Source organism: Odocoileus virginianus, chromosome 23 (genome assembly GCF_023699985.2).
Source record: "Odocoileus virginianus isolate 20LAN1187 ecotype Illinois chromosome 23, Ovbor_1.2, whole genome shotgun sequence".
Lineage (NCBI taxonomy): Eukaryota > Metazoa > Chordata > Mammalia > Artiodactyla > Cervidae > Odocoileus > Odocoileus virginianus.
The window spans coordinates 752,221-776,443 of record NC_069696.1 but is presented as its reverse complement, the minus strand read 5'-3'; the positions used below and the strand labels follow the sequence as shown (position 1 = coordinate 776,443).

The 24,223-nt window shown below is 53.2% G+C and overlaps 2 protein-coding genes across 2 annotated transcripts; one reads left to right on the top strand and one right to left on the bottom strand.

The window, feature by feature from the left end:
• Positions 1 to 202: 202 nt before the first annotated feature.
• Positions 203 to 5,391, bottom strand: MLF2 (myeloid leukemia factor 2). The gene is made up of 9 exons (XM_020878685.2): positions 4,826 to 5,391; positions 4,162 to 4,239; positions 3,782 to 3,908; positions 3,492 to 3,527; positions 2,832 to 2,885; positions 2,351 to 2,479; positions 2,042 to 2,201; positions 1,111 to 1,332; positions 203 to 713 (listed from the first exon to the last, which is right to left on the bottom strand). The coding sequence occupies exons 2-8, from the start codon at positions 4,209 to 4,211 to the stop codon at positions 1,145 to 1,147; spliced, it is 744 nt and encodes a 247-aa protein (XP_020734344.1). The 5' UTR covers positions 4,212 to 4,239; positions 4,826 to 5,391; the 3' UTR covers positions 203 to 713; positions 1,111 to 1,144.
• On the top strand, positions 4,585 to 23,393 carry PTMS (parathymosin). Its single transcript, XM_070454161.1, has 9 exons — positions 4,585 to 4,707; positions 4,754 to 4,874; positions 4,964 to 5,181; positions 18,103 to 18,332; positions 18,546 to 19,014; positions 22,141 to 22,212; positions 22,392 to 22,470; positions 22,596 to 22,657; positions 22,833 to 23,393. Exons 1-9 carry the CDS (start codon positions 4,585 to 4,587, stop codon positions 22,881 to 22,883), a joined length of 1,425 nt encoding a protein of 474 aa, XP_070310262.1. The 3' UTR covers positions 22,884 to 23,393.
• The last annotated feature ends 830 nt before the right edge of the window (positions 23,394 to 24,223 follow it).

Here is a 24,223-nt window from a genome sequence, read left to right as displayed (position 1 = left end):
TGTTCTTGCCTGGAAAACAGTTCATGGGGTCGCAAAGAGTTGGACACGACTCAGCGACTAAACACAAGGTGACCAGGAGACAGGAGGGTTGAAACTGAACATGGAAGAGATCAACAAAGCCAGACACAACACCATAAATCAACTATACTTCAATAAAATACATTAAAAGAAAAAAAAAAAGGAAAGCCAGACGCCTACGTGGTCTTTTTTCCATTCTCCTTTATTTCATAAACACCTAGTTACAAGTTGCACAAATCAAAAAATAAAGGCAGAGAGGGTGTGGGGAAGACCTTTGTGATGTGAAGCGGGTAGGAAGGGAAAAAGGGCTGGGGACAGGTCCTTTCCCTCCACACACAGCTCTGGATGAGGGCTGTGGCCCCCTACAGTAGGGGATCTGAGGAAGAGGTGGGCAGAGAGCCAGGGTCACTGGGGCCCCTAAACCCAGAGCTCACCCTCAAAGCCCCTTCAATGCATGGCAGGAGCAGAACGAGGAAAGGAAGGAGATTCAGAGACGGAGTAGCAAAGTGAAAAATCAAGTCATTGTGGTAAAGAGGTTAAAGAAGGAAAGGAAAAAGGGCAGTGAAAGGTTCTCCCTGAGACCCCCAGGGAGGGGCTGGGGCCAGCTTGCCTGTTAATTTAATATTAAATTGGGAGTGGGCGTTGAAGAGGAAAAGTTATCTCAGGGGATGACATCTCAGCCTCTCAGCTTGTACCTGGGGTGGGAAACAGAAACACACAAATTAAAAGGAAGACAAGATACAGAAGCCAGGAGTTCTGTCTTTCCGTACCAATTAGAACTTCTACTTGGGGGCTTCCCTGGTGGTTCAGTGGCTAGGACTCTGTGCTCCCCATGCAGGGGACCTGGGTTTGATCCCTGGTCAGGGAATTAGATCCCACATGCTACAACTAAAACTTGGTAACAGCCAAAATTTAAAAAAAAAAAAAATTTTTTTTAATAAATACAAAAAGATAAAAATAAAAAACCAACCTATTCTACCAACCAAGGTGGTGGTTGCTGGGTACCTAGGCTTCTTCTGCCACAAGGCTGAGTGATGCTCACATACTACATGCCTCACCCCGTCCTGTCCCTGACAGCCCGGTGGTACTTACAAGAGATACAAGAGAGGCCGAGGGCCCAGGGCCCTCACCAGTCGTAGCGGCGGGACTGTCGGGATGGGGAGTCCTCGGGTCCCTGTATAGCCAGGCGGGGAGGCCCCTCAGCCCTTCGTCCTCCGCCCCCGGAAGCCTCATGCCTCCGAAATTCCAAAGGGCGCTGCTGCCGGAATCGGGAGGTCTCCCTCCGCCACTCGTCATCAAACGCTGCGGCCTCACCTGAAGAGGACAGAGGAGACCACACGGGGCACCTGAATACCACCCCACTTCCCAGGCAGACCCGCGCCCGATGCAGGGTTGAGCCACAGGCTCTGAGACCAACACCCAGAGAGAAGGCTGAAAGGCCTTGGGGCAGGGAGCGGGTGGGGAGGTGAGAGGCGAAGTTGGATTCACCATGGTCTCCCGAGGCCAGGAGCAGGAAATCAGGAATGGATACTTAGTTAAGGAGCATAGTCCCATACACACCATAAGTATTTAATAAATGTTGACTGATTTGAAAGAAATAAAGACGAGAAAGGAAGGCACTGATGGAATAGGGTAGATTATCTGACTTAGGTGACAGAGTTTGCCCTCCCCGGTGAGGCCATCTCCTGCACTGACTTAGCCCTAAGCTAACAAAGAGGCTCCAAGTAAGTGAAGAACATGGAGCTCATCCATAATGTTGCCCAAGAAACAGGTACAGAGCTAGGGAGCATGCATGAGGGCTCAGTCCTGACTTGACTCTGCGACCCCATGGACTGTAGCCCACCAGGCTCCTCTGTCCATGGGATTTCCCAGGCGAGAATACTGGAGTGGGTTGCCATTTCCTTCTCCAGGGGATCTTCTCGACCTAGGGATCGAAGCAGGGAGAAAAAGCTGCCATTTCTCAGCTCACGAGACGGGGGCTGGTGGCAGGAAGCCGGCAGGCTGGAGCTGGAAGGGGGCTTACTCTCGTCCAGGTTGATGTAGTCCTGCCGCTCCTCCTGGTCCCCCGTGCGGTGGTTTCGGGAGCGCTGGAGGATGTGAGCCCTGTCCCGGATGTGATGCCCGATGGACATCTGCTCCAGCCCACTGTCGGAGTCGCGCACGGTCCGCCGGGTCTCCCGGATCTGGGGGAGGTGGAGCGCCACATGCTCACTGGATCCTTCCAAACCTGGCTATGCCAGCCCGGAAACACCACCCGGGACCCCCTCTTGAAAAGAGCCAGCCAGGCCACCCGACCGCGCCTCCCTGGGATAGGAGGAGCCCTCCAACTCACCCCGCCTGGGGCCGAGCGCATCTCTGATGTCTCTTGGTAGACCTTGGGGGCCCCGTCACCGGTGTTGGAGTAGGAGATGACGGTGGAGGAAGAGAAGGTCTGGCAATTGCCTCCGGCTGTCATGTGCTCCTGGGGAGGGAAGGGAATGGCAAGGCTGAGTGAGCAGGGGCTGGCTTCTGGAGCAGGGATCCCTCCCTGCAGCTCCGGAGCAAATGTGAGGACTCAACATCACTACCCCCCCCCCACCCCCCCCCGCCAACCCAATCCCTCTGAGTCCAACAATAAGCCAGGTGGACCTGGAGAGACCGAGCTTTAACTGCCCATTTCATGAGATGCCAGCCGCTGCTTTCCACTCAGAACCCCTGTGCTCTCCGGGTCTGGCCATCTTATCCAGCTTGCATGCCTCCGTGAACACAGCCTTCCCCACTCCCACCTCCCACCACCAGGGCCTCGCCAGGGGAGGCGGACACAAGACCCTTACCATGTTGCCGATCATGTCGTTCATCATCCCAAACATGTCCATGAAGCCGCCTGACTGGAGCAGAAAGGAAACCGAGTCAGGTTGCTGAATTCAGGCTCCCACAAGTCACCTGGCTACACGTTCCCTCTCTCCCCTTCCTTCACATCTGGCAGCGGCTCCTCCTCATTCCTCATGAGCAGGAGCAGGACAGGTGTGCCTCTCTCCACACTTCCCTTCCCACCCACCCCGCCCTCCTCCTCGGGCTCTGTGGCTACTAGGATCCCATCTTTTTCCTGCCTGCCTGACCTATTTCCTCCTACTTTTAGGAAGCAAGTCAGTGTTACTTGAGTCTAACCTATAAAGGGGTTGGTTCTGAAGCTGTAGAAAAATCTACACATCATCTCTAGTTGGCCCTCCAACAGCACCTCCCTCCTCAAAAGATGACATCTTGCCAGGCAATTATATCTCCCTAATGGGCATGACTCCTAGAAGCACAGGAGTCAGTAAGTTAGCGTCATCAGCTCACAGGACTCAGCACACAGCAGGCCTGGAGATCTGTGAGCACATGAAGACTCTAGGGTTACCAATTAGCCTATATTTCAGAGAGGCAAATTTGGAACTAATATCTAAGGGTTACAGAGCATGTTTGAGATGGACGGATGCAGGGAGATGAAGACTTACCATTCCCAGCATTCCAAAAGGGGAGACAGCCCCAGCCTACGGGAACATGCCAAGAATAGAAGTTAGAGGCCACATGCGACCTCACCCTCCCAAACCAAGCCCATGGCCTCCCTTGCTTTTTTCCATCCTCCTCTCAAAGGAGCATCACAAAGCCTGTCTTCCACACCCCTTTCCCCACTCCTAGAAGGCATGCCACTTGCTAAGTCAGCCAGGATGCAAGAAAAATAAAGCACTGCATTAACCACCCTCCCACCTTTCCTTGAATCTCAGGTCTGTGGCGGCACCATTACCTGCATCCTGCGGCTGGCAGGCCGGGTCCCTGGCAGATTGCCATCTGTGATGCTGAGGAAGGGGCTATATCCAAAACCCCCTGACAACATCCGGTTCATGTGCTGACGGTGAATGGCAAAGGGGTCCCTGTGCAGGGAGAGTACAGAGCAGATGGCAGAAGGGGCAGCGGTCAGCACCTCCCCGCTCCCCCCCCACCCCAAGAAAAGAGCCATAGGGAACCAGCAGCACAGACATCCCCTCCAAGTCTAAGCTGGAGCTTAGAGTGGCCACCCAGGCGTGATCCAAGCCCGCAACGGGAGCCCAGGCGTCTGTCTCAACTATTCAGAAACTGAAGTGGACCGATGTGTGCTCTGGAGCAAGAGGGGGAGGGGATACTCACATCAGGAACATGGGGTCCTCGGGCTCCACGTCCCTCATGAAGCGGAACATCCTGATTTCAGCTCCAGGGAGCTCCACACTGTGAAGATATGGAGGCTTAAAGGTTGGAAGCGGCCAGGCTTTTTGCACACCCGCTCAGGGCAGGGACTCTCAGAGCGTGGTCCCTTCCAAACACTGTAACTGGCCCCCAAACTCCAGGGAGACCCTTCTCCAGGTGTTCAACATCAGCCTCTAGGGAGAGCAGAGCTCTTCAACCCTCTCTCCGAAGGAGGACCGTGGAAAATTTTCCCGAGCCTGTTTTCTGCCTCCCCCACTCAGAGCCATCCTCTTCCCAAAGCCACGGCCAAATGCACACTCCCCTAACCCCCGACGCCACCTTTCCGGATGCGAATCTCAAGTGCCGCCCCCCACCCCCGCCCCATAAATGACCCCAACCACTCCGCTCCCTTCTCACACCCCGGCCGTCGCCAGACCTCCCCCGGATGGGCCTCATCGTCCCCGCCGCGCCTGGCGGCGCTCCCCACCCCGAACCCTGCTTTCCTGCAGGGTGAGCAGGAGAGGCAGGCTTGACCCGCTCCCCTCCCCGCACCCAGGCTCCCGGGGACCCTGCAGCCCGGCGGGCCGCTCCCGCCCCGGACTGGCTGCCCGCTCCGCTCGAGCCTCACCGGTCCCCGGTCCGGGCTCAGCGGCCCATCCGGCCGGTCTCGCCTCTCGGTGCGCGGCAGGATCGGGGCTAGCGGCCCGGGACGCGGGACTGGTCCAGGCGTGAGCTCCTCGGCCTCCCGCACCGCCTCCTCTCACAGCTGCCACCTCCGTGCACCCCCCCCGCGCCGTCGGCCCACAGAGCCCAAACCCCAGCCAGGCCCGGACGGAAGTGACGTCACGACGGGACGGCCCACCCCAGGCCGGGCCTGCGGAGCTCCGCCCACCGGCGGGCGTGGGGCGCGCGCGGGGCCGGCTCCCAGGCCTAGCTGCTGGGGTCGCTGGGTCCTCCGGGACTCGGGGAGCGGAGGCCTCGTTAGTAACCTGAATTTGGGTTTTGTGGCCCCGAGGAGGCTCCCTATCAGGGTGTGGGGGAAGGAGCAGCGGAGTCCATCGCCGGGAGGGGAAGAGGACGGGGGCAGGTTCCCCCGGGCAGGGCAGGCTCCCAGTGGGTGACGAGGTGGGGCGGATCCCTGGGAGAGCTTTCAGCAGATTTCTACCGGGGAAGCATTCATGCCGAGCGGGAGGAAGGACGGCAGTTCTGCGGGGGAGGTGCTGGGGCCTGTCCCCTCGGGAGGAGGCGCGTTCCAGGCCGGGGCGGCGTCCTCGGAGTGACGTAGCGGGAGGAGGTGACAGTGCTGCCCAGGTCTTCCTCTGGCTTCGAGAACTCGGGCTGGGGCATGGAGGATCCAGGCTGGGGGTCCGGCCGCCAGATGGCGCCCTTCGGCCGGGCTGGAACTGCAGCCCCTGGGAATCTGACATTGGCGGGGCTCTGGGGACCCCCCCCCCCACCCCCGCTGCCCCCAGTTACCCTGCTGTGAGGAGTCAGACTGGGGAGAGAGTTCTGAAATCTTTTCATTGAATGCCAACCTTCCCTTTCTTTTCTCTGAGTATCCTCAGGAGCTCCCAGTCCGCAATGATCTTTTTTGCCTCCAGTCAGTCAGGTTGGTAGGTAGGTCGAGGGAGAAGAGAACTCCCGGTTCACCAAACTCACCGAGGGGCCGAGTTGCGAACAGGCCCAGGAGACCTGACTCGAAGGTCAAAGGCTGACACTTTGACATACTAAATGTGTTGCATAAAATCCGGCTCAACTGGAGAGAAGGGCCCTGCCCCTGGGTGTCCAGGGATTTGGGCTGTCCAGGCTGGACTTTAGACCGGACTCATCCAGACGCCAGCTCGCCTGGTTCTTTACACTGGCCGCTAGCCATGTTAGTGCTCTGTGGGCCTGACAGCCAGAGAAACTTGTTCCCATCTCCAGCACTTCCCTGGAGAGGAAGAGGGGTTGTTCCCTGGTGACTCAGGAAAAGGTAGTTACGAGTGGGGCTTCTCAGGTTTCTTTGGACTTGATTATTATTAAAGAGAGGAAAAAACAAAAACAATAGTGGCAACAGAGGGGAACAGAGACAGAGAAATTAGAATTTGGCAGACTGGCAAAGCCAAAGAAAGAATAAAAGAAAATGTGTTTTCCATTGATATTTATGGGGAATAGACTTGGTAAAAGCTTTTGTCTTCCAAATGCTCTATCTCTGAACAGTCCACCATGCCAGTGCCCCTTCCTCTTGCCTCCAAACAAAAGCAGTGTGACAAGTGGTTAAGAGTTATCCTGGTCAGAGTTCTGCAGCTCAAACTTGGTGAAGTGTGAGCCTCACCTTCCATCATCTCCGTCCCCGTTTCATTATGTCCAGCCTACCCAGAGTTGGATAGCAGATGCAGCTAGTCTTCTAGTCTTCTCCTTTGGTCTTCTTCCATTACCTGGTGTTCTCTGTTGTTGTTTAGTCACTAAGTCATTTCCGACTCTTTGCGACCCCATAGACTGTAGCCCTCCAGGATTCTCCGTCCATGGGATTTTTCAGGCAAGAGTACTGGAGTTGGTTACCATTTCCTCCTCCAGGAGATCTTCCTGACCCAGGGATTGAATCTGTGTCTCCAGTGTCTTTTGTATTGTAGGCAGATTCTTTCCACTGAACCATTGGGGAAGGTGCCTAGAGCTCTTTTTCTTCTTCCTTCCAAGACTTAAGAATCTGACATTGGGGACTTCACTAGCCATCCAATGGTTAAGACTCTGCTTTCACTGCAGTGGCCATGGGTTCCATCCCTGGTCAGGGAACTAAGGATCCAGTATGCCACAAGGCATAGCAAAAAAAAAAAAGAAAAAACAGAAAACTCTGATATCAGTCAGTTTTACTTCTGCATGATTTTTAATCAATCACTTCCCCTAAGAATAACTACAAATGACAGTTTAGCATCCATCTATGACACAAAGGTCTAAACCTAGGCTTTCTCTCAGGTTAAAAAGAGAGCTTTGAAGAGGTGGGGATGAAGGAGGAGATGCAAGAGTTCATTCTCAGTATGCCCAGCAATGGACTATATAGGCAGCCATCCACTCCAGGAATTGAAGGAATGTAATTTTACAAGCATCCTTTCTCCAGACAGAGTTTGTATCTGTTTTCCTTCTCTGTCGCCTTCCTATTCCTTCCCTTCCCTCCCCCACTCACTACCTTCTCTTCCTTTCTTCCTTCTTTCCCTCCTTCCCTTCATCCCTCCTTCTTTCCTTTTTTTTTTTCTTCTTTCCTTTCTTAAATATGTCTCTGTCCCGTAAACTCTGATGAACAGAAATTCCTCAGTCATCAGAGTTTCCTATAGATGATAAAATGTAGGAGGGAGGGTGTGCCTAGTCCCAGGTGAGACTGGATAAGCATTGTTGGGAGGAAGAGAAACAGTTTCTCCTCACTGCTTTATGTGATGAAGCCAAAGTTGGGACGTCCTTGAGAGGGGAAAGAAAGTGTTAGTTGCTCAGTCATGTCAGACTTATCGTGACCCCATGGGCTGTAGCCCACCAGGCTCCTCTGTCCATGGGATTCTCCAGGCACTAATAGTGGAATGGATTGCCACCTCCTTCTCTAGGGGATCTTCCCAACCCGAACCCAGGTCTCCCACATTGCAGATGGAATCTTTACCATCTGAGCCACTAGGGAAACTCAGAGGGGAGATCTAGGTCAGAAAAGTGCTCTTGTCAGATGTGAGGTTTGGCATCTGGAACAATCCCAGGGCAGCTGGCTTCTGGGGTGATGGTGGACTTAGGGGACACTGGATTCCAACTTGAGCTAACATGAATGGGTGTGACTGAGTGTATGTGTGTGTGTGTGTTGGAGGAGGGAGATAAATCCTGACATTGAGCACTAAGTTGCCCCCAGGAAGAGAGAGTGAGTTGTATAGTGGACACCAGATCAGAATGAGATTGAAAAATGGCTTAGGAACAGTATCTTAAGTCTAGCTTTTCAGTTTGTTTTATATCCATGTCCACTCAACAAATATTTATTGAATACCTACTGTGTGAGGCTTCCCAGGTGGCGATAGTGGTAAAGAACCCGCCTCCCAATGCAGGCAACGTAAGAGACGTGGGTTTGATCCCTCAGTTTGCAAGATTCCTTGGAGGAGGGCATAGCAACCCAATTCAGTATTCTTGCCTGGAGAATCCCAGGGACAGAGGAGCCTCACAGGATACAGTCCATGGGGTCACAAAAAGTTGGACACAACTGAACGACTAACACTTTCATTTTTTACTTTCCAGTAGTTAGAATTCAGTGCTTTCGCTACTGTGGTCCCAGGTTCAATCTCTCATCGGAGAACTAAGATTCCCTACAAGCCATGAGGCACAGCCAAAAATAAATAAAATAAACAAAATTTTTAAATGACTCCAGGTTTTTGTTTTTGTTTTTAATTTGGGCAATCTGAATGAGAAATAAATGACCATTCTGTATCAGGACAGGCTTGAGAACATATGGAAATTACGTCTAGCTGAAATTCTGATTCTGACCACGTGGCTACACAGGGTAACTGAGTGGACAGTCTTCTCTTTATTATTATTTTTTTAAACTATGTATTTTATTTTACAGCCACGGCACATGGCATCTTAGTTCCCTGATGAGGGATCAAACCTACGCCCCCTTGCTTTGGAAATGCAGTCTTAACCACTGGACCACTAGGGAAGTCCCACAGTCTTCTCTTTAGATTGAGCCACCTGAAGCAGGAGGAGGGCAACAGAAATACAGGAATCTTGAGGCTAGTTCAAGTATCAGATATGAGATGTTGGATCATCTTGGGTAGATATGCTAATATTAATGGTTGGCATGAGCACTGGAGTTTTAAGTCTTAAGAACTTCCTGTTGTCCCTATCATTTCAAGGAGCCATCCCTAAGGAGGCCATGTATCTCATGACTAACATGGGCTTTAAGGATTGAAGTTTGTGCTACCTGTGTGGTGAAAAGTGAAAGTGAAAGTCACTCAGTTGTGTCCGACTCTTTGCGACCCCATGGATAATCCATGGGATTCTCCAGGTCAGAATACTGGAGTTGGTAGCCTTTCCCTTCTCCAGGGGATCTTCCCTACCCAGGGATCGAAACCCAGGTTTCCCACATTGCAGGTGGATTCTTTACTGGCTGAGCCACAAGGGAAGCCTGTGTGGTAGTTCCTGTCAATAAACATTTATGGAGCTCCTATTATGTGCCAGGCACAGTGCAAGGTACTGAGGATGAAAGACAAATAAGACATGGTCTCTGCTCAGCAGGGTTCACAGCCACAGTGAAGTGGCCAACATGGAGTTGATGAAAATCCAGGGATGAAAGCTGCCATAGAAAGATAAAGATGTATATTCAAAGCGGAAAGGTGATTCAGAAAATGGAGAGGGTGACTTGGGAACTGGGGCGGGGCAGCCAGGAGAGCATTCTAATTTTTTGGAGGGGGCTGCCCCGTGATCATGTGGGACCTTAGTTCCAAGATCACAGATCAAAACCACACCCACTGCATTGGAAGCATGGGGTCTTAACCACTGGTCTGCCAGGAAGTCCCCAGGAGGTCATTTTAGGTTGAAGGTAAGATCAAAGCAAAGGCATTGGGACTCCTCTGGCCATCCAGTGGTTAAGACTTCATGCTTCAATGCATGGGGTGTGGGTTCAACCCCTGGTTGGGGAACTAAGACCCCACATGCTGTACAGTATGGCCAAAAAATAAAATAAATTTAAAAAAGAAAAAAGCAAAGGCACAGAGGTAGGCTTCATTGGGGAGGAGCTATGAAGAGTTAAAAAAAAAAAAAAGCCAAAACAAAACATTTGAGGGAATCTTGATGACAGCCAAGGCTACAGAGGTTAAAAGGGACCAGATCTTGAAGAGCCATATTTACTTCTGGACTTTATCACTGGCCTGGGGAAGCTATCAGAAGGTTTTATGGAGGGAGATGACAACAGTCTATTTGTATTTTGGGTAGAAAGGCAGTTTATACATTTCAGCAAACATTTCTGAGTTACAATACACCATATACTGAGGTAGGTGTGAAGATCCAAAAATTCTTAAATCATTATTGAAAACCCAAATGAATTAAGCTTAAAGTCAAGTGAGTGATGTTAACCTCTGGAGCAGGGGCAAGACGGCTTGGAGAGAAGAGAAGGAGCTCAAGGAATCTTTAGAAAGTGAAATGTGAGGGATCTAGGGAGGGAAAGAAGAGGCCATGTCTCAGATGACCCCTTGGCATGAATGAATGGGTGGAGGACAGGACCTTTAACTGAAATAGAAAAACGGAGGAACTGCAGTTGGAAGGTGTGGGGTTGAGGCACTGTAGAGGATCCAGGGAGAGAAGACAGAAGAGAATTGGAGTCATGATTTGTGCTCAGGAGTGAAGCAGGCACTGGAAGAAGGCATGGCAGCCTCCTCCAGTATTCTTGCCTGGAGAATCCCATAGACAGAGGAGTCTGGTGGGCTATGGTCCATAGGGTCACACAGAGTCGGACACAAATGAAGTGACTCAGCATGTGTGCATGACCAGATCATCTCCTAACTTCTCAGTTACTTAGGTTTTTTGAGGAAAAGTATGTTCATTCCCCCGAGCCACCTGGAAGGGATCAGTTGACCCGGCAATCATCTCCTCCCAGTTGTGAAATCCTCTCTCTCGGCCTTTTACCTGCTGTGCAAAATAGTGACTAGCTGTCACTCCTAGTCCTTGTCCCCTAGCCTTTTCTATTTTTTTCATAATAATTTAGTTTACTTCTTAATATTTTAAATATAAAGGAAACAAATATAACAGTTTTGTTTCAGAACTCGAGGTATCAACCCTTAAAAGATGGGGATTTTGTAAAAAAAAAAAAAAAGTGGGTTATTGAATACTTGCAATGTTTATACCTTTAATATTAATTCCACTTAGTTTTAGAGGATGGAAGTGCACAAAACAAGGAGCTATTAGAAACATCTTCAAAGTGGGAACCACAGCAGATGGAACTGTGGTGTTAGACATCCACCCCCAGGGGTGGTGGTGGTAGTATAGTTGCTCAGTCGTGCCTGACTCCTGCGACCCCACGGGCTGTATAGCCCCCCAGGCTCCTCTGTCCATGGCATTTCCCAGGCAAGAATATTGAAGTGGGTTGTCATTTCCTTCTCCATCCCCTTGCCTTTTCAATGTCACTTTGCTCTCCTCTGGGTCAGCCACATAGTCTATTTCATCTGTGAAAATGTGGAAGTGCTGAGCAAACATGCATCTGTGGTAAAGTACATGACAAGAGTGGCCCACATGACCCTCCAACATGGCGGCCAGAGTTGCTCTTGACTTTTCTACCTACTGAACACTGGGATGGAGATGGAAAAAGAGGCAGAAAAAGAAAAAGAGGTTTAGAACCAAGGTCTGAAGTGGTGCCGCACCATATGGTAGCCACTAGGCACAGATAGTATTTATATTTAATTAAAATTGGGAATTCCCTGGCAGTCCAGTGGTTAAGACTCAGTGATGTCACTGCTGTGGCCTGGGTTCAACTCCTAGCTAGGGAACTAAAATTCCACAAGTCAATTAGCACAGATGAAAAAAAAAAAAAAGAATGAGACAGACTTATTTTAAATAAATAGTACATTTAATTAAAGTTAAAAAAATTCAGTTCTTCAGTTGCACTAGCCACATTTCAAGTCTGCAATAACCACACATGGCTCGTGGCCACTGTATTGGAAACTATAGATGTAGAACAGTCCCATCACCACAAAAAATTTTACTGGACAGAGTCAGAAAGCATTTATAAATATTACCTTCTTCTGGACTTTTTTGAAGGCCTGTGAAGGCTTTTGGAAGAGAGGAAAATTGGATGAAGGTAGTCAAAAGGTATAAGCTTCCAGTTATAAGGTAAATATAAGGATATACAATGTGATAAATATAATTAGCTGTGTTGTATGTTATACATGTAGGAGTTCTTAATGAAAAAAACTTTTTAAATTTGTTAATTTGGTATCTGGATTTGATGATGGATATTCACCATGCACTAAACTTGGCCCTTCCCTGGTGGTAAAGAACCTGCCTGCCAAAGCAGGAGACATATGAGAAACGAGTTCAATCCCTGGGTCAGGAAGATCCCCTGGAAGAGGGCATGGCAACCCACTCCAGTATTCCTGCCTTAAGAATCCCATGGACAGAGGAATATGGCGGGCCACAGTCCACAGGGTTGCAAAAGAGTCGGACACAACTGAATCAACTTAGCACACATGCACACATGTTCACTAAAATTATTGTGGGTATCATTTCATGATATATGTAAAGTCAAATCATTATGCTGTACACTGTAAACAAACAGTGCTGGATGTCAATTATATCTCAGTAAAACTGAAAGAAAAAAAAGAAAAGCACACATAGAGGAGAGAAACTGAAAGGAGGGCAGCGGAGAATTGGCAACATCGAACTCTAAGTGTAAAAGTGAAGGAGCTCATGAAGGATGGCACAGAGGATAAGAAAAGTCAATTGAAGAATCTAGAGGAGAGCTATGATGATAAACCGATGATTTTTTAAAAGTTTTTTTAAAACCTTATTCATTTTTGGCTGCGCTGGGTCTCTGTTGCTGCACAAGGGCTTTTTCCAGTTGCAGTGAGCAGGGGCTACTCTTAGTTGCAGTGCTCAGGCTTCTCTTGTTGCAGATCACGGGCTCTTAGGTGCATGGGCTCAGTATTTGTGGCAAGTGGGCTTAGCTGCCCTGAGGCATGTGGAATCTTCCCAACCAGGGATCGAACAAACATACCCTGCATTGGCAGGCAGATTCATAACCACTGGATCACCAGTTCAGTTCAGTTCAGTCGCTCAGTCGTGTCCGACTCTGTGACCCCATGAATCGCAGCACGCCAGGCCTCCCTGTCCATCACCAACTCCCGGAGTTTACCCAAACTCATGTCCATTGAGTCGGTGATGCCATTCAGCCATCTCATCCTCTGTCATCCCCTTCTCCTCCTGCCCCCAACCCCTCCCAGCATCAGGGTCTTTTCCAATGAGTCAACTTTTTGCACGAGGTGGCCAAAGTATTGGAGTTTCAGCTTCAGCATCAGTCCTTCCAGTGACCACCCAGGACTGATCTCCTTCAGGATGGACTGGTTGGATCTCCTTGAAGTCCAAGGGACTCTCAAGAGTCTTCTCCAACACCACAGTTCAAAAGCATTAATTCTTTGGCACTCAACTTTCTTCACAGTCCATCTCTCACATCCATACATGACTACTGGAAAAACCATAGCCTTGACTAGACGGACCTTTGTTGCCAAAGTAATGTCTCTGCTTTTTAATATGCTATCTAGGTTGGTCATAACTTTCCTTCCCAGAAGTAAGCGTCTTTTAATCTCATGGCTGCAATCACCATCTGCAGTGATTTTGGAGCTCCCCAAAATAAAGTCTGACACTGTTTCCACTGTTTTCCCATCTATTTGCCATGAAGTAATGGGACCAGATGCCATGATCTTAGTTTTCTGAATGTTGAGCTTTAAGCCAACTTTTTCACTTTTCTCTTTCACTTTCATCAAAAGGCTCTTTAGTTCCTCTTCACTTTCTGCCATAAGAGTGGTGTTATCTGCATATCTGAGGTTATTGATATTTCTCCCGGCAATCTTGATTCCAGCTTGTGCTTCCTCCAACCCAGCGTTTCTCATGATGTACTCGGCACATAAATAAGTTAAATAAGCAGGGTGACAATATACAGCCTTGACGTACTCCTTTTCCTATTTGGAACCAGTCTGTTGTTCCATGTCCAGTTCTAACTGTTGCTTCCTGACCTGCATATAGGTTTCTTAAGAGGCAGGTCAGGTGGTCTGGTATTCCCACCTCTTTCAGAATTTTCCAGTTTATTGTGATCCACACAGTCAAAGGCTTTGGTGTAGTCAATAAAGCAGAAATAGATGTTTTTCTGGAACTCTCTTGCTTTTTTGATGATCCAGCAGATGTTGGCAGTTTGATCTGCTGGTTCCTCTGCCTTTTCTAAAACCAACTTGAACATCTGGAAGTTCACGGTTCACATATTGCTGAAGCCTGGCTTGGAGAATTTTGAGCATTACTTTACTAGCATGTGAGATGAGCCAGGGAAGTCCCAAACCAACGGTTTTTGATGGAAAGAAAGTTCAAGAGGAAGTAGGAAAGCCATAGAAATTTTGATTGTGATGCTGATATCGTAAAAGACAGACTGCCCACCAGGACACCAGTAGTTGCTGAGAAGACCCCAAGTCAGAGAGAGGCCAGCCCATACCCTGATGCATGCCCTGTGCTTCCACAGCTGCTCAAGGAAGGAAAGCTGAGAGCGCTCTGAGGCAGAATCGAAGATGTGGTGTCAGGGTTGGGAAGTCAAGGATGTACTAAGCTCTTGCTCCTGGGTGCCTAGCCTTGTGCCAGACACCATTCTCAGGAGAAGGAGACATCAGTAAGGGGCGGGTAGTGAGGAAGGCAGTTTGGAGTTGGGAACAAGGGGTCTAGAATCCAGAGAGATCAGGGAGGTACCCCAGAAAAGGAGCACCCCTGGACACGGGACGGGGTGCTGTCTGGTGCAAGACAGTGCTGGATACCTGTCCTTTTTCAGGTTTGTACTTTGAATAGCCTCTCCCATCTCTTCCTGGAGGGCAGGGAGGGACCATCTCTTTTCCATTCAGCTTTGTGCCTCCACCTCACAGCACAGGGGCTCCTCACCAAGAGGAAGCAAGCGAGTGCAAAAGTGAAAGTCACTCAATCGTGTCTCACTCTTTGTGACCCCATGGACTACACAGTCCAAGGAATTTTCCAGACCAGAATACTGGAGTAGGTAGCCATTTCCTTCTCCAGGGGATCTTCCCAACCCAGGGATCGAACCCAGGTCTCCCACACTGCAGGCACTTTACCAACTTTTTACCAACTGAGGCACTAGGGAAGCCCCATCACCAAGAGGGAGCTCAATAAAAGTTTGCTGAAATTCAAGAGCCCGAGCTTTGCTCTAGATGCCAAAAGCACCTAGAAAACTCAGCACTGTTGTAGTTCACACAGATGCGAGAATATAATGAGGGAGACAACTTGATGGGGCATGTTCCTGACAAACATGGCTTCATGTTGTCATGAAGATGATTTCTTGGGACTTCCCTGGTGGTCCAGCAGTTAAGAATCTGCCTTCCAATGCAGGTTCAATCCCTACTGGGGGAACTAACATCTGACATCCTGCAACTACTGAGCCCAGAGAAGCTCAACAAAGATCCAGCACAGCACAGAAAAGAAAGGAAGCAAAAGGAAAGATGATTTCTTTAGAAACATTCCTGCAGGTAACATATTCAAAGCAAACTTGACCAAAGTTAGGCTGGTTGAAATCTCTAGCAGTCTGTCTCCTTTTGACTCTGATTCTCCACTGTCTTGGGTTTTGAAAAAAATAGTTTTTTTTGTTTGTTTGTTTTTTGTTTTTAAGCAAAGGAAAAATGAGGAATAGCAAATGAGGTCATTGGGAGTGGAGTGAGATGAAGAGCATAGTGAGGAGTGGAGGGGTCCAGCTTTTAGGTTTCTATCCGCCCACCCTTGAATGATAGCTAACTAGGCCTTCCTTAGCACTTAAACTAACAGATAAATAGGCAAGCTAGGAAAACAACAACAACAACAAACACCAGGAAGTTGGAGAGGAGGAAGAATTCACTTAAGAATGAGATGGAAATAGTTGGAGTTGAACATCTTCATAGTGGTGAGGGAATTGCTAGGATGTCCGAAGTCAGAGTTTCCAGGGGGCTCGGGCCTCCCCTTTTCTCACTTGGCCTCCCTTTTTCCACCTCCAGAAAATATGTAAGAAGCAGAACTTCCCCCCATTCAACTAGTGGAAAATTCTCTGTTGAGCTGTGTAGTAAAAGACCTCTAGAAGCAGGCGAGGCTCCACAAGGCCTCAGAAATGGTGCTCTGGAAAGGAGCAGACAGGCTGGCATCAGTTAACTCTCGTGGCCCCGGAGGCCCAGAGATCAACCCCAAGGAATAGGAGGTGCGCTTTCAAAACCCCACTCATTCCAAATTCATCCTGACTGTCCTGTCTAGCTCTCCTCTCCTGAAGCCAAGACTTTGGGAGGCTGATCTGTCCAACCAGCGAGCGAGGGCTAAGGGGTGCTTCTCCCAAGCAGGAACGGACTTAGATCCAGGCCTTCCGCTTTCCAGATCTTTTTCCTTTGGTTCCCTGCGGACCCTAGTGTCCAAACTCTTAGATTCTCAAGGCTCTCCCTTGGGCCTTGGGGCAGGATTCCCATTCTCTGCCTCTCCATCTCCCTGGAATTTTCCACTGCAGCTGCCTCCGCTCCCAGACACCCCTCCCTGGGCAAAATTCCCGGCTCCCTCCGCCTCCCCTTCCCTAATCACACCTCGATCCCACCCCCCGGCCCTCAGGCCCAGCCCACAGCCCAACGCACAGTCCACACTAACCCCGGTGGTCCCAGTTAGAGAAATGGGAGGCCAGACCCTTATAGAAGGGTGAGAGGGAGGGTCCCAGGCTCCTTCCGGGGCTGGGAGAAAGGACAGTGGAGGGGCTGGCCCCCTGTGGGGCTGGAGTGGGGGGAGTGGCCCTCCTCAAATCCCCATATAAGGCAGGGCAAGCAGTGAAGCCCCTGGATTGGCTGATTCAAATGAGCATTCCACCTGGCAACAGGGTTTCTATTGGCTCTCAGGAAAAATAGGAGGAAGGTGGATGGAGGTTGTTGGTGGCGGTGATTGGAGGGGGGGAGGGGAGTGGAGGTGACCGGAGTGGGGGGCGGTTACCAGGGCAACAGGGTAAGAGCCCAGCAGGGTGTCCGAGACAGCAGGCGGGGCTGCGAGGTGGAGAAGGGGGGAAGAGGAAAGGAGGTGGGAGGGAGAGGAAAGAGACTGACGGGGAGGGAGCCAGACTGGGAGACTGGGGCGGGGGGGGGGGAAGGGAAGGAGGGGGGAGAGGGAGGCAAATGAAGCCAGAGAGAACAGAGATGGAGAGGGTCAGAGATCGCTAAAGACATCAGCGAGTGTGTCAGAGAAACAGAGAGCGAGAGATGGAAAGATCTGAGCAAGATGGACAGAGTTCGGCAAGGAAAAACCTGGGTGGGGCTCCAAGATTTTTGAGGAGTCAGAGACTGAGAAACTGATAGAAGAGTCAGGAAGAGAAATTGGGAGGTATGGACACCAAAGGACCAAAAGAGGGGGTATTTATGGACTCAAAGTCTAAATGGTCTCGAGGTGTCGGTTATGTCTTTTTTTTATTAAGAAAAATGAAAATGATGACTGAGGGACAAATGCAGGAGTGCACATACACCGAAGATATCTTGGTCCAAACCCTAGCCTTCCATTCCATCCGTCTTCCCCACGACCTTTGCTACACATCCCAGCTGCTGTCCCCTCCTGAAACTCCAAGCTTCTCAAAATGACCCAAAGAGGCTGAGACTGAGGGCAAGGAGCTGAGGGTGCGTGGAACAGTTGTGGGCTGGAAACCCCTGCAGAGGAGGCAGTTATTAATATAATCCAGAAAGGCTGGGGAAGATGGTAGCAGAAGAAAGAGACATCAAGAGAGGGAAAATGTGGGAAATAAGGACGTGAAGAGGAATTGAGGAAGATGAGCTAAAAATGCAGGGCCAGTGACACACTCAGATAAGACAAGAACAGTGTTGTCTGGAGAGAGAGGGAAGGCAAACAGAGACGGGAGGTTGAAGAGGGCAACTGAGGAGTGGAGAAGAGGCGACAGAAGATGAGAGATGTGAGACAGAAATGGATGAGAAGGGATGAGGAGAGACGGAAGGACCAGGCAGAGAAAACTGAGGTGGGATAGGCAAATAAGAAAGGTCGAAGATGAAAAAGGCGACGAGATTGGAAGGCCTCTGACTTCCCGCAGATCCTAGACAAGAGCAGGAATGGGGGAACCCAGCCAGGGTCACAAAGGTCAGCCTCGGGCAGGACGGAGGGTGGGCTGCCTTTTCTGCTCTCCCACCCCCTCTCAAGGCCACCCAGAGAACGAAGATGCCGTAGGAGAGGGGAAATCCAGCGAGAAGTGGAAGTAGCTCCCGCCTTCTTCCGCCTCTTTCAGCTTTTGGTTTCTCAAATACCTGCCTGGCCTTTCCATCTGCTTTCCCCCCACCCCATCCCTTAGCAAAATCTCAGGGTTTTTTTTTTTTTGGGGGGGGGGGGGTGGTCGGCAGGATCCAGGCCATCCCTCCAGTCCGCCCCCAAAAGCCAGGCTCGACGTTCGCAAGCAGGAGGTAGGGATTCGGGGAGGTCCCTCCCCGCAGGAACCCCACCCCTTCCCACCTCCGCGCCCCACTCCCTTCTCCGCGACCACAGTCTCTCCATTTCCCCCTCCTGGTCTAGTGCTCCCTCCCGCCTCGCGCGCGCTCCCTCCCCTCGCTTTCATCCTCCTATCCCCACCTCTCCAACCTCCGCTTTCATCCCCCTCCCCTCTCCTCTCCTCCCAGCTCCCGCCTGCCCCACCCCTGGGAAGCCCCTCCCGTCGGGCAGCGCCGCTTTATAAGCGGGTTCCCGGCCCGGGGGCGGCCGCGGCTGGTCGGCGGCAGCTCTGCGGGTGCGGGGGCGGCGAGCCAAGGACCGAGCGACCGCGGCCGGAGCGCGCCGGCCACCGCCCGCACCGCCCTTCCGCCCGCCCTCCGGACGGCCGCAGCCCTGCGGGTCTCCGCTCCAGACCCACCCCCGCCCCACCCCGCGCGTCTCTGCCGTCTCTTCCTGAGCCCCAGCTTGCCGAGCGGCCGCCGCTGCCGCTGCCGCCGCCGCCGCCGCCACCGCGCCAGGTTCCGGCCGCGGCCAGCCTCTGCCGTCCAGGGCCCTTCCGTCCAGGCCCCGGGACCCCGACTCCCCGCCAGCCCCGGCCCCGGCCCCGGCACCATGTCGGAGAAGAGCGTGGAGGCAGCGGCCGAGTTAAGCGCCAAGGTACGGGCGGGGCCGGCTGCGGCCCGGCACCCACGCGCTCCCCGGGCTCCGCGCGGTCGTGCGCCCCTGGCCGCCCCCGACGGCCTCACACTGCTGCCCGGGCGCGGGGTCCCCGCGGACCCCACTCCGCCCTCCCCCCGCGCCCCAGCCTGGCGCTGCCTGCCCCGCTCCGCGCGGCTCGCGCCAGCGCCCTCTAGCTTCCCGAGTGCCGCGCTCCCGGTTCCCGGCCCGGCCGCTCCGGCCCCGCGCGGTCCCCACCCCTCTCCGGCCCCGGCTCGCGCGCTTCCACCCCGGCCGGTGCCCGTCGGAGCTCTGTGTGTCTCTTCTACCCTGTCCCCTCCCCCGCGTCCCTCTCCGGTTCCCTGTCCCCCGTCTCCCCTTCCAGTCTGACCTCACCTTCCTCTGCTAAGCGGTTTGAGAGCCTCTGGTGTAAACAGGGCTCTCCCGGGAGGCTGCTCCTCGAGGCCCCTCCCCTCGAGGCCCGACCGTCTCTCGCTCCTCTGCTCAGACAGCTACTGCCTCTATTTTTTCCTTCCATCTGTATCAATTCCTTCCTCCATTGGCCTTCAGCTTTCCTAGTCCCCATAACCGTCCTCCAGCATCTCCCCCCACACTTAAAGAATCTTGAATTCCTAAATACCAGAAGAGGGCTGGCACTAGCCTTCGAAAAAGCCGGGGCTGCTTAGCACTGCATGGCATGGCATCGCGCCGCCCCTGCTCTCATCAGCTCCCTTCCCCGGCCCTATCCCTTCGCTCTTGCCTCTCTTCCAGGCTTCCTCTAATTTCCCTAGGGAACCCGCTGAGTGTCGCTCGGGGAAATTAATTCGGCCAGGGTTTGGGGGCTGGGAGCCCGACCTTGGGCGGGGGTGGCTGCTGAGGAGGTCGCAGAGGTCTCCCGGAGGCCAGGGAAGTGAAAGGGGGAACCAATGGGATTGGAGGCAGTGGGAGAGAGGGGCTCCGTGTGAGCGCTGACAAGGTGTGCCAAGCGGCCCTCCGGTGGCATGTGACTTCACTGAGTAGGTGTCTTTGTGTGTCTGAAATCCAGCGAGTGTGTGGGACTGCCCGTGTCAGTTACATGTGTGCCTGCAGAGACGTAGCTGTTCTGGGGCCCTGTTGCCGCCTTGTGAGTGCCGAGTGGCTCCACTGTGCCCTTGTGCTGCCTCGAGAGTGTGTGCCAGAATGCCCAAACACCGGGCCATGTGTCTCTGGATCGCGTGGGCGCCCCTCTGTGCCGTGCGTGTGAATCAGTGTCAGCCTGTGTCAGTGTGTGTGCCTGTGCTGAGTAAATGAGGCCAGAGAGCTGCTTAGCACAAGACCTAGGTCACATACCCCCCCTGGAGAAGGGATCATAAAAGGACAGTGACCAAAAGGACAAGCCGGGACCAGACAGGGCAGGAGAGGGCCCGGCCCCTTGGACTTTGGCCTCTGGTAGACTCCCTCCCTCCCTGGCACTCACTGACTCTCCCCCACTGCATCAGCCCCATGAGAAACTTGGGCCAGAGCTACGCAGATCTGGTGCTGGGACCCCCAGAGAGAAGCCAAGGCTCCCCAGGCCAAGGCTGTAGGGGGAAGCCCACCAGGTAGGAGGAATGCCATAGTGACCATCTGGCAGAGAAATGAGGACAGCAAAGTGGCATGGAGCAACCTAGTTGGAGTGAGAGGAGCTAGTGTTTTGCGTGCCCCATAAAGGGAGAAGGGAATTGAGCGTCCCGCCTGGCCAACCACCCCCACACCAAACCTCTGTCCTACCCCCAACCCTGCTCTAGAAAGGACACACCCTCCCAGGGTGATCTACTCACCCAGAAAACTTCCATCCCCATGGAATCGGATATACAGAGTTGCACACCAATACCAGATCCCATCTGATCATCCAGAGCACCACAGTGCCTGCCAAGGGGTGGGGTGGAGAGAGGACTGGAATCTCAATGGGAAGAGCCGGTGTGGTGACCCCAGAGAGTCGGGACTCTTGTGAGCACCTCTCTCAGCTACATCATATCAAGACAAGACATCAAAGGTGTGCCTGCTGGGGTCTTGAGGAGGAGAGAGGGATCAGTGTGTGGAGGAAGGGGACTCTGGGCAGGTACCTATTCTCACCCGCTTTCCCATCCCACCCACACAGACCTTATGTCTCTTCCTGTACCACATCCCATAGACTTCCCCTTTCACGTTTCCCTTACTCTACTCCCCCTACATCCCCCAGAAATGGTCACTCCTGCCCTTCTACACACCAGTGCACACACCACACCAGGGTACACACTGTGCCCATGCGCACACTCCAGGTGGTCAGGAGGAGGAAGCCCCCTGGGCCAGGAGTGGGCAGAGGTGAGAGGGGGCACCGGGAGTTGTCCCCAGGGGGTTATCCCTGTTCCTGTAGTGTTGGGCCAGGTAGGAGCCTGAAGATGAGGGGGGCACACAGACGGAGAGAAACAAAGGCTTTCGAAGCTGAGGGGGAAGCAGGAAGGGATGCCCAGGAGAGAGTCCTCCGGAAAAGGCCCCAGAGGTAGACAAAAGGCAGAGCCGGGCCTGCAGTGGGAGGGGGCAGGCGAAGGAGGGACCTCAAGAGGGGGTGGGGCGTCAGGGCTGCGAGCAGATGGAGGGGGATTTGCTTTGCTGAGCTGAACTCTTCAGCCGGTGAGGCTGGGCAGAGCTTGGTGGGGGTGATGCGCGATTACCTTGACTGCCTTTCCCCTGGCTTCATCACTCTTCCTCCTCCCTTGGGGAAGCGGCCTGGTCTCAGCCCCTTTGCGGCAGCGGCGACCCTGGCACCTCTGCTGCGTCTGAGCCGCCCTGGCCACCTTCTCCATTTTCCACCCCTCTAAATTTACTGGGGCTTCCCTGGTGGCTGGACGGTAAATAATCTAACTGCGATGTGGGAGACCTGGGTTCAACCCGAGTCGGGAAGCTCCCTGGGAGAAGGGAATGGCAATCCAACACCTGTAGTCTTGCCTGGAGAATCCCATGGACAGAGAAGCCTGACGGGCAACAGTCCATGGGGTCGCAAAGACTCTGACCGGACTGAGCAACTTAACACACAAGCTCACTGCAGAGGGAGAAGCGCAGCTGGAGGGAATTAAGGGCAGCAGATCATGTGTGGTCAGAGGAAGGTGACCTCTTTCTCTCTTGTAGGACCTGAAGGAGAAGAAAGAGAAGGTGGAGGAGAAGGCAGGCCGGAAAGAGCGAAAGAAAGAAGTGGTGGAGGTGCGCAGGGGTCACCTGCCCACTGGGCCCCCAGCCACGTTCCCCCGGGGCCCGCCTTTCCTTGACCCCGCCCACCAGGTCGCCCCGCCCCCGGCCCCGCCCAGGCCCCTTGCCATTGGCGGGGACGGTGGGTGGAGGCACTGGGCTAGCCTGACACCTCCCTCTCCCGATCTCCGCAGGAGGAGGAGAACGGCGCGGAGGAGGAGGAAGAAGAAACTGCCGAGGACGGCGAGGAGGAGGATGAAGGGGACGAGGAAGGTGGGGAGGGGCGGGGAACCGTCAGGGTGGGTTTGAAGAACTAAAAGCAGGGCTGAGGGCCGCCACAGGGGGTCTCTGCTGGAGCTTCCAGCCCTTCCCCCAATGACCCATTTCTGGCTCCTCAGATGAGGAAGAAGAAGAAGATGAGGACGAAGGGCCCGCGCTGAAGAGAGCTGCTGAAGAGGAGGTTTGGGCTGGGTTGTGGGCTTGAGGGGCTGTCAGGGATGCAGCAGGGCCGGGAGCCCTTGGATTTGGACCGAGATGCCGGTGGTACAGGGGTGCAGGGCGGGGTGGGCTGGAGCAGCATAGGGGGCGGTCCCTCTCCTGGTTGACAGCTACCCCAGCTCTTTCCGTCTCCACAGGATGAAGCGGATCCCAAGCGGCAGAAGACAGAAAATGGGGCGTCGGCATGAGCCCCCTACCAGTGGGCTGGGGGTAGTGGGAGGCCCCTCGGCGCCCGGAGGTGGGGGTGGGGGTGGGGAGCGCCGCGTGCAACCACTCTTCACCTGGCTCCCTGCTCTGGGCCCCGAGCCAGAGTTGCCGCCCTTTCTCCCCCCAGCCTTCTCATGCCGCACCTCCATCCTCACTGCCATCTTCCACCTCCTTACCTGCCCCATCTGAGCTCCCCAGCTGCTCCCCAGTCACCCCCTCCCACTCTCTCCTGTCTTCCCGCCCTTCCCACAGCCAGCCCCTCCCTCTTTCAATAGCCTCTCCTTCCTAACCTCTGCATCCTAGCCTCACATCATCCTGTCCTGCCCATCCCTACCCTGCCTGATTTCTGAGTCTCCTCCCTCAGATCCCTTTCTCAGACAGCGCCAGGACGGGGTGGGGCCAGGGTTGGGGCCGAGCCCCACAGCTGCCCCCCCTCCCCTCCCCCTTTTTTGTATAATTTAATAAAGAAACGGTCGCGCTTCTGTTTTTAACCTGTCTCCTGCTTTCCCGGGACAGAGAGAGGAGGGTGGCCCCAGGGCACATTCTGTCTGGACCCTTCCCCTCTGAAAAAGCAGCAGTACCTTCCTTCCACCCCCTTGAGAAGATAACTGCTGCCCTCCGGGGTGGACAGGGGGCGCTATGGCTCTGAGAGCTGACTGCCGTCCTGGTTTTGAGTTCCTGGTGATGCTCCTCCCAGCCATACACACCTCCTGTGCTTCGAGGCCACCCCAGGCTAGACACTGCTGAGCCCAGTGGAAAGCTACCAAGCCCTACTGTGCTGAGCCAGGCACAGAAGTAGCCTCAGAAACAGGAAGACCCGCCCCTGAAGTGGGAGAGGGCAGGCGGCCTGAATCTTGGCCTCCTTGAACATAGAATTGGCTGGCACCGAGGAAGTGATCTACCTCCTGGTCAAGCCAGAAGAACTCCAGGGCCTCTTGTGGTCCCAGGCCTGCTTGAGTTTTGGCTCCTTAGCCTGGGCGGGGTAGGGAGCATGAGTTCCCCTCTGGCCTTCTCAGGCTTCCTTTCCTAGTTCTGCATCAGTTTTTCCTGAGGTTGAGCTGCAGGATTTCTGCATTTTTTCCTTATCACCCTCTTAGTTCAGAAACTCTGGATTGGGAGAGCCTGCTGATTACACAGAGGTCTAATCACAGGAGTGTGTGACTCATTGACACCATTCACCCCAAAAGATGAGAAGACTGGGAATTTCATTGGCGGTCCAGTGGTTAAGACTACAGGCTTCCACTGCTGGGGGTGAGGGTTTGATCCCTTGTCGGGGAACTAAGATCCCGCATGCTGCATGGCCAAAAAATAACCAAAAAAG

Excerpts from the sequence above, each read along its gene's own strand:
- MLF2 (XM_020878685.2), bottom strand. The coding sequence starts at position 4,211 with ATGTTCCGCTTCATGAGGGACGTGGAGCCCGAGGACCCCATGTTCCTG. Across the intron at positions 2,886-3,491 it reads CTTTTGGAATGCTGGGAATG|TCAGGCGGCTTCATGGACAT; the intron begins GTAAGTCTTCAT and ends TTTCTGCTCCAG. Across the intron at positions 2,202-2,350 it reads TGCGCTCGGCCCCAGGCGGG|ATCCGGGAGACCCGGCGGAC; the intron begins GTGAGTTGGAGG and ends CACCTCCCCCAG.
- PTMS (XM_070454161.1), top strand. The coding sequence starts at position 4,585 with ATGACCCCAACCACTCCGCTCCCTTCTCACACCCCGGCCGTCGCCAGA. Across the intron at positions 4,875-4,963 it reads CCGGCCGGTCTCGCCTCTCG|CTGCCACCTCCGTGCACCCC; the intron begins GTGCGCGGCAGG and ends CTCCTCTCACAG. Across the intron at positions 22,471-22,595 it reads GGATGAAGGGGACGAGGAAG|ATGAGGAAGAAGAAGAAGAT; the intron begins GTGGGGAGGGGC and ends CTGGCTCCTCAG.